The sequence below is a fragment of the Leopardus geoffroyi genome, chromosome B3, assembly GCF_018350155.1.
Source record: "Leopardus geoffroyi isolate Oge1 chromosome B3, O.geoffroyi_Oge1_pat1.0, whole genome shotgun sequence".
In the NCBI taxonomy this organism is placed as follows: domain Eukaryota; kingdom Metazoa; phylum Chordata; class Mammalia; order Carnivora; family Felidae; genus Leopardus; species Leopardus geoffroyi.
In genome coordinates this window covers 68081235-68090709 of record NC_059337.1, presented here as the reverse complement: position 1 = coordinate 68090709, position 9475 = coordinate 68081235, and the positions used below count along the sequence as shown (strand labels likewise).

The window sequence follows — 9475 nt, the reverse complement described above, 5'->3', positions numbered from 1 at the left end:
TGCTATAAAGCTTAATCGGTTCTAAGTGATTCTGAAATATTGTATCACTTTACAGCAGAAAGGTCACCACTGGTGAATAAACATAAGGATTCTGTTCTGTGTCTGGGATTTAGCAGACTAACTCCCACTAATGTTAATGGGGCCATGCTGCCAAATCCCCAACCATCACCCTGGATATTTGTTCCAATCCCTTACTGTTGAGATTGAAATGTGTTTTCCCAATCAAAGCTGATCCTGAGATGGAATCACTGCATTGTCAGACAGGAACAGTGTGGCCGATACCCAGGGACCCACAGCACTTGAAATGAGGGTATGAATGAGCTTTGTTGAAAGGTGTGTCTTCACATTGTCTACCCAATTCACTGTGGCTTCCTTTGCCGGATGCACAATATAGTTTGCTCATTTTCCAAACCCACTTCCCACTACTCTGTGATGTCTGAGCAAATCAAAATCCCCCAGTCTTCCACATATGCCCCAGACTTCTCTGCCAGAGGAGAACATTTATATTGGCCCCTTCCTACTTCTCTTTTCTTCAAGGAGACCCATTTCAATGCCACCTTGTTGGTGAAATTTTTCTATACCTGCTCCACACCCTCCTACCCAAACACACACACACACGCACACACACACACACACACACACACACACACACACACACACACATACAGCCCAGATGTGATGGCTGCCTCTTTGGAACCCCAAATATTTTGAGCCTTGAGTGTGGCACAGTTCACATCCTGCCTTATGAAGTTGTCTCATTTTTCTCAGGTAGTCTGTAGGCACTGTGAGGGTAGAAAGTGCATCACACCTGTCTATATTTCCTTTAACATCCAGTCCAGGCCCTTGCATACCATCAATGTTTAAGGAAGCACTGACTTGAATTGAATGACTTTCTTTTGCTTGTTGATTTTGGAGGTTGGGACTTTCAAGGAAGGGGTTGGGAACTGGGGACTTGGGGTGTAATTATAGATGACAGATACTTTATTTATTAAGTTAAATAAACATGTTTGAGAAGGCATCCCTGGTCTTTGGAGCCGGGGAAAAGAACTGGTCCATTCCTCACAACTCCATTTGCCATAGCTGTCAGAGACTTAGAACACTGGCCTGGGTGAATAATGGATCTGATTCACAACAGAAACTCATGCATTGATACTTGGCACCAGTGTCCCTCAGAGATCCCTAGATTTATGCACTGATCTTGCCTACAGCCCTCAAGGCCCAAAGCTGAGTACATTGTAGCCGCATCTACAATCTGGGCTTGGTTCAACCAGGTCGGTTTCAGCTAAGGTACAATTCTATCTGGTGTGTAATAATCTTCTAAATGAACGTAGGCTTTGGGTAGTCACAAAGCCAACTAGCCATGCCTGTCTGAATATCAGAGCCCTGGCTGAGACCAGACTAATGATTTACCCTTTGCCTGCTCTAATTTTAATTGCTTCCATGGAACCTGCAGGAGATCTGGAGGTATCTCAGGCAAAGGATAGTTTGTGCTGTTTCTGCTTTCTCACATCCCACTCACCAAATCTAGTAGATGTTCTTGAGGCTTTTATCTAGCTGTTATTTAGCTTTTTTATAAATTGAACTATTAGCAGATCTTCTTCCTTAAGATTCTGCCTCCCTTAACTTTACGATATCACTTTTCAACTATCCTTTGCTAGCCAGCTCTTTTCAGCCTCCATCGTAGGCTCCTCCTCCTCTGTTGACTCCAGCTTTTAACCTTGGTCAGTGCCCCTCACTGCCATGGCCACTGCTTCCGCTCTAGAAGCCTTGAGAGTTGTTGTTAGTCTTCCATCTGTAACTCTTCATCACTAACTTTACCTACGATATAAACAAGGGGAGCTCTGTTGTGAGAACCTCATACTTCCCTTCTCCTCCCTTCCTAGTTTCTCCTCCAAATATCTGATTCTCATTATTTTATGCTAATGTCTCTGACTCCATTGATTTCAATCCTGACTACAGATTAGAATCCCCTAGGAATGGAAAATTAAAAAATACTGATGGCTAGGCTACCACATCCGAGATTCTAATTTAGGTGGTCTGGAGTGAGTCAAGGGCCCTGGAATTTTTTAAATACTATTTTCCCCTGATTGCTGACAAATTTTCATCTTTGTGTTGGAGATGTAGCTTTGACAGCATGCTTGCCAAAGGTCGAGACTTGGTATTATTATTATCTCCAGGGTTCCAGGCCTTGGAGCAGGAGCCCAGGTTCATTGTCTTACATAAGGTCTCCACACATCTTGGTTTGCTCAGGACAGATCCAATTTATACCCATTGTTCTTGTGGCACAGTCAATTAGCAATCCTGCCCCTTTCATTCTATAAGGTATCTCTTTTTGTACAATAAATTTATACAGCCCCTCTAAGCATAAGAGTACCTGAAGGTTTGAAAACACTTAGTGTTATGAGCTGGATTGTGTTCCCGCAGGTTAGGATGTGACTATATTTAGAGACAGGGCCTTTAAAGAGGTGATTAAGTTAAAATGAGGCCATTGGGGGTGGGCCCTAATCTAATCTGACTAGTGTTCTCCTAAGAAGAGAAAATTTAGACACACAGAGAGACATCAGGGATGCACACGTGTGCATTGAGGAAAGATTGTGTTGTGTGACACAACAAGACACAAGAAGGTGGCCAACTGCAAGCCAAGGAGAGAGGCCTCAGCAGAAACCAAACCTGTTCACACCCTGATCTTGGACTCCAGAAGTGTGAGGAAATAAGTTTTTGTTATTCCAGCCATCTAGTCTATGATATTTTGTTATGGTAGCAGTCGCAAAAAATGAACAAACAACAAGTCTCACCAAAAGAACAAGCAAGCAAACACACTTGGTAGAATATAAAGAAAGTAAAAACAGTGTAAATACTGTTTCCTAAATATTCCAATCCTCCAAGACGTATGCTTATAGCAGTTTCCCAGAAACCCACTGTCTTGAGTTTAGATTTTTGGGGTTCTTCAACCATATAATAAAGGCCTTGACTTGATGTCTTCATAGGATGCCATTAGTTTTCATACACCCTGGGTCTATAAGACTGTTCCCATGTGGAAGACTGAGGTACCCATCTCTGGGGTAGTAACTGAGATGGTGACAACACATGTTATATAATGTTACCATGAGTAAGGCATAGTTCCTACTCTCAAGGAGCTGATCTAGAAACAACTCATCTCCATGCAACAAGTAGCAGACAGAATGACTTTCGTGAAGGCTCAGTGCAAGGTCACTGAGCCAACCAGGAGAAGAGTTTAGTACAGGTTCCTGTGTGAGTGGACACCCAAACTTATTTTTTTTTAATGTTTACTTATTTATTTTGAGAGAGAGAGAGCACTCATGCAGGGGCGGGGAGGGAGGGTGGTGGCAGAGAGAAGAGACAGAGAATCCCAAGCAGGCCCCGTCCTGTCAGTGTAGAGCCCAACACAGGACTCCATCCCATGAACTGTGAGATCATGACCTGAGCTAAAATCAAGTCAGAAGCTTAATTGACTGAGCCACCCAGGCACCCCTGCACCCTCAATTTTAAATGCATTCCTTTGCCTCTTTCCTCAGAGGTTAGAGAGCACAGCTGTTATCCTTCATTTTTTTTTAACCCTTTAAATATTTGAGGACTTAAAAAGTACAAATTTTCTTTCCACAGACTACGTAACTTCAGCCTGTCCAGGGTTCATACATTGGTGCCCACTTTTTAAACTTTTAAACCCAATTTGTACATTGGCGCCCACTACCCCTCCCAATGCACATGTGTGCACACGCACGTACACAAACACTCACACGTAGGCCAAAAGGGTCTTCAGTCACCAAAAGACTCTTAAATCTAAAAAAATATATTGGTGTTGTCCTCTCACAAAGTACAGATTAAGGTCACATCCATCACATAGCTACGTGAAACATCAAATCATTGGTATATTTTCTTCATTAAGTAGAAAGCAACAGAATCAGACTGACACACATCAGTCATTCTGAGGGATGACTCTACATGCCCAGAGGAAGGTATGTTCCCACCTCCATTTCTGACAAGTGAATTAATCCTTTTTCCATTTGCGGGTATTTGGAAACATCAAGGACCTGAAATAGATCAGCCCCACTGGTAGGGGATGCACTTCCGCCAGGAAACACTACCGTTCTTCTAATCTTACATCATGGCATAAATACAACAGCCCTTGTTTTCCACACAGATTCCTACTTCTTTCACACCCAAGCATATGCTAAGAGCTCTCAAACAACACTCTTCCTCCATCTCTGGGAGGTGTTTTAAAACATTTTTAGCTCACCATACAGAAAATAGAGGAGGATCTGTTTCTTTACTCAAGGATAATAATTTTCAATTGCCTATTTATACTACAGATGGAAACCTATAGATGGAAATAAACATATTTTCATTCTAAAATTGGCATCTGCTCTGCTATAGTTAAAGGGTGGCACAATTGTATTTGAAAAACAATCATCCAGGAAATGCCACATTGCCTCACAATGCTCAGACCAAGTGCTTCTGGAATCAGGTGAATAGCAATAAAGAACTGAAGGAAGAATATTAGCCTACTGAGCGAATAGGACCACATGTAGACAGAAAATGCCAAAAATAATAGTGAAATGTGTGACTAAAAAGTAAGACCTTATGACCTATAAGGATCAGTCTCCTTTGAAAGACCCCAATAGGCAACGACTGATTGACAGTGTACAACTGTGCTGTATAATACAGTAGCAACTAACCATACATGGCTATTTAAATTAATTAAGATTAAACAAAGCTAGAAATTCAGTTCTCAGTTGCACTACCCACATTTTAAGAGCTCAATGGCCACATGTAGCCAGTTGTTCCCATACCGGGCAACATAGATAGTAGAAATTTCCATCATTACACAAAGTTGTATTGGACAGTGGTGCTCTGGAGGGTTCTGTTTGACTATTGAGTTAGCATCATTTTATTTTTATCTCTCTTATTTTTTCATTGTATTATTTCTTAAGTGGGCTCCGTACCTAGCATGGAGCCCAGTGTGGGGCTTTAACTTACAACTCTGAGATCAACACCTGAGCTAAGATCAAGAGTCTGACACTTAACTGACTGAGCGACCCAGGTACCTTGGGTTAGCATCATTTTATACATCAGGCCTTAAAGAGATGATGGGGAGCACAGCGCACCTGCTAGATGTGACGGTCCATGGCAGAAAAGTATGGCGGAAAGGAAAAATATTTAACTCGTGGAATTGACCCAATATGATATAGTGTTGGCATTTTATTACAAGAAATATCCTTAGACAAGCAGAGAAATCTTGGGCTAAAATGGAAAGTAGTTAGTAAATCCTACTATTTGAATACTTCATCACCGTCTTCTCAGCATTCCAAAATGTACCAGCCTCTTCTCATCTGTTAGCGGCTGATTGGACTTTATTGGTCATCCATTTTTCAGTTCCTGCCCCCAATGTTGTGCTCTTTCGAAGATGAAACAAAACACTTTCGAACATACATATAAATAAATAGAACCCCAATCAAAATAGAAAAATAAAGATTCTTCCCCAATTTACGAAAAAAAAAGGCAAGAACTTTATTTTAAACAAATCCTCAGTTGTGTGTTACACCATGTCCATACCTAAATCAAAAATCATAAATGATAATGCAAAGGAAATTGGGGGCTTCATAAAGCAATTATTCATATATTATTCTCAGCCAGTGCTTTAACTAAATACACAGTGGATGTAAAAGGTATAATATGGCACTTAAATATAGAAGAGCAAAGAGAAGGAAACATATTCACAGTCCAAAGAAACAGGTTTTTGAACCTTTGGTATATGTCTCAAATACACATCCGTAAACACATGTTAGCCAATAGTGTTTCCAGGTTTCTTAAGCTAGTGATTAAGTGTGTGTTTCAAAAATAACTGATAAAATAATAAATTGGGATTGACATGGGCTGATTAAGGTCTCTGGTGTGAGCACACAGGTAAATTCAAACCATGGCAAAATGAAGTATAAGAAAATGAATGGAATACACCAGTTAGAAATTCTGTGGCTCAAGTAGACACCCTTGATATCAACAACAACAACAAAATATTTTTAATGCTAGCCAAAGTCCACAAGCCAGAAGGCAGAAATATCCCAAAGCTCACAGCCACATGCCTAACAGTGCAACGACCATCTCACAGAAGTTTTATACTTGCATATTGCAATTCCCTCCCTCCCACCCAAACCCTGCCCCTAATAAACAGCACCAGTGCAGTTTGAGTTAGAAAATTGGAAATACTGAGACATTCCTAAGGTTTTCATAGTGACTAAGGGCTTGTCAGATGGGGCTTGAATGCGAACCTCTGCCATGGCCAATCTCCAAAAAGCACCCCATGTAATTCCCTCTAGCTTGCAGATAAACCATATTAGGTCTACTGTAAGGCTAGATTCAGAAAAAAGCTGGCATGCTATCCTGGGTTGAAGGAGAGGAGCATGCTGATGGGGGAGGTACACGAAAGATGCCTCAAGGATGTTTGTCCTGCAGCCCAGGATGAAGGGACGTGTTGAGATAGGTCACAAATTTTGGACCGATGAAGTATTTGTTAATGCCATTCACCAGGATATCGAGCTCAGTGGAGCTAAGTCCTACTTGGTAGCTGTGCAAGCACACTGTTGGCAGGATCAGACTGGGCCATCAACGAAAAGGCCCAAAGAAGTCCGACTCATCCATCTCATCACTCTGCGCAGTGGTCTCTGTAGGAACCAATGGTGTGACCTGTGGTAATGGCTCTACTTTCTCTCCTCTCCCATTGATGCAGGGTCTTCTCTTAAGTAGTCTTGTCCTATAGCTCAATGGCAAATGAGGGCAGATACGGCCACTCTCTCTGAGTAGTCATCTGCCTTGGGGCAGATTTCATTCCCCAGGCCCTATGTGTGAAGCTGCCCCTTCACACATAGGCAGAGTCACTGGACTGAGTCCTGCCAAAATTGGGAACACTGACCCGGGGCAGGTCCTTGTTGCGGATCTCATAGACTGACTTCCTCTTGGCCTGGGCCCCTCGCACGGCCAACTTGATTTTGCGCCATCCCAGGTGGTTGAGTTCAGCCAGGTTGAGCACAACACAGATGCCACTCACGGCAAACATGAACACTAAAAAGACAGTCTTCTCAGTAGGCCGGGACACATAACATTCCACCTCCTTGATGCAGGGGTAGCGGTCACACTCATACAACCCTGGGACACTGAAGCCATAGAGAAAGTATTGGCCTACCAGAAACCCAATCTCCAGGGCATTTCTGAACACCACTTGGATAATGTAGAAGCGGGAGATGCCTTCCTGCCTTCGGAGCTTGGATCGTGCAGCAGTGCGCAGCCCTGATGGGTGTGGGGTCAGCTCCTTAACCTCTAAACAATCTGGCTCTGTCTCCTTGCTGGTGTTCTCTGTGTTCTGCAGCACCCCATTCACAATGGCATTTTGCAACTTCTTATCATCTCGTTTGCCACCACCACTGCCTCCACCCCCAGTTCCTCCAGGACCCCCCATGGACTCAGGGGGCTCCCTGTCCAGGGTTAGGAAGACAGTAGAGTAGCGGCGTTCTCGCTGTTTGGCAGACTGATGCACAGAGTAGGTGATGAAGCAGAGACTCGGGGTACACACCATTATGATCTGGAAGACCCAGTAACGAATGTGGGAGATGGGGAAGGCGCGGTCATAGCAGGCCTGGTTACAGCCGGGCTGCAGGGTGTTGCACACAAACATGGTCTGCTCATCATCGTACACCGTCTCCCCCACAATGGCCACAATGAGGATCCGGAAGATCACCACCACAGTCAACAGGATCCTGAGCAGGGGAAGAGGGAGGGAGAGAGGTTCTCAAGGGTTGAGTCACTGACTTAGGAAACCCCTGCTCCTCCTTTCCCTGCTCTGGTTGGTGTTTGCCAGGCCTTTGACTGAAGAGCTGTCCATCCCTGGTGGTTCTGACCTGGGAAACTAGGAAATCTTTTTTGGCTCTTCCCTTTCTGCTGGTTGCTGGTAGACTGGGAACACTTCATATTACAAGGATCTCAAATATATATATATCCATATTGGGCACGGTGTATTTGCAACAAATAGATTTCATCTGCTACATGGAATGCACAGAGGCAAAAAACACACCTTCACTCTGGATATGGCAAATGCACATGGAATATCTGAACAGAGAGTACCTGTTTCAAAGTCTACACACAGAGTGTGCATGTAATTATTTCAAGTGGATATTTAATTTACCCTCAGTATAAATACTGAACTTAATGTCTTATATAAACAGACAGCTATGAATGTATATCCACATATATACACGGCTTTTTATAGTGTATATACATATGAATATATATATACATATGATGACACAAAATATCAATTGGGAGTGTGGGTGTCTGATACTGTAAGTTTTAACAGCCAAATCAGTTTAGCTTGATAAGTATTTCTTGGGAAAAGATACATCTGTTCCAAAGAGCAGATCCATCTCCCCATTTGCCCTTCTCTGTCCAAACACAATCCTGCCTTCCTTGTAGATTCTATTTAGGGAACCGGATGGAGATTGGCTCTGACTCCAGAGAGTGGTGGGGGTACCACGACTGAGCCAACAACTCTTTTTCTAATGGGAGAAGAGTCAACCCCCCAGTGGTGCTTCAGGGGGAAGGGATGGAGAGCTGATCAGGAGCGGCTGGGGGAAGGGGATATCACCGGGCATCAGCATCGGGTGCACAATTACCGGGGGCACAGGCACACGGGCCGAGGACGATGGGAAGGGGCAGTGGATGGGCTGGGGGCTGTTGGGGCTCGGTCTGGACGTGAGAAGGGACTCCCGGGGGTCGCCCGACGGGGCCCGCTGACAGTCGGCTCGGCGCCCTTACCTCCCGATCATAGTGGAGTGCTGCTGCACCGCGGCTTCCAGCAGCCTCTCCAAGATGGTCCATTCCCCCATCGCTGTGCATCCGGAGGCAGCAGACAAAGACTGGGCAGCACCGGGCACGTTCCCGCTCCTGGCCCCTCCCTGGGCCGCACCTCCCGACTGGGAGCGCTTGCCCCCCAATTAAGGAAGCAAACAAATTAAAAAAAAAAAAAAATCCAGGAATCCCCTCTCCCTTTTATTGCACTTAAAAGAGGGAAATGAGGAAAGAAATCGTAGCGCACCCCGACTGATGGGGCAGCTGGCGCGGTTGGGAGAGTGGGCACTAACCTCCCGCGCCGTCCGGGGATCAGGTCTGGAGCCCACGGATGCCCGGGAGAGGGGCGGGGCGGGGGTGGCAGCGTGCAGGTCCGTGAGCTCTTGGCGGCCCGAGAGAGGTCTCACCCCCTGGGTTGGGGGCCAGGGAAGGGTCCGGGCACCACCCCCCGCGCCAGGCACTTCTGCAGGCACCGGGCGCCCCTGTGCTGCCTCCTGCGAGGCCTGGGCGCAGCGCGCGGAGCTGGCTGACGGGCTCGGGAATCCGCGGCCGCCGCCTCTAATCCGCCCTTAAGTAGTCTCTGCCTGCGTCACGCCAGGTCGGCGGAGGGGAGCCGAGC

At 45.2% G+C, this 9475-nt stretch overlaps 1 protein-coding gene across 1 annotated transcript; it reads right to left on the bottom strand.

Annotated features, from left to right (window-relative positions):
• Nucleotides 1–5200: 5200 nt before the first annotated feature.
• GJD2 (gap junction protein delta 2) lies at nucleotides 5201–9467 on the bottom strand. Its single transcript, XM_045450113.1, has 2 exons — nucleotides 8824–9467; nucleotides 5201–7769 (listed from the first exon to the last, which is right to left on the bottom strand). The coding sequence occupies exons 1-2, from the start codon at nucleotides 8892–8894 to the stop codon at nucleotides 6875–6877; spliced, it is 966 nt and encodes a 321-aa protein (XP_045306069.1). The 5' UTR covers nucleotides 8895–9467; the 3' UTR covers nucleotides 5201–6874.
• Nucleotides 9468–9475: the final 8 nt, after the last annotated feature.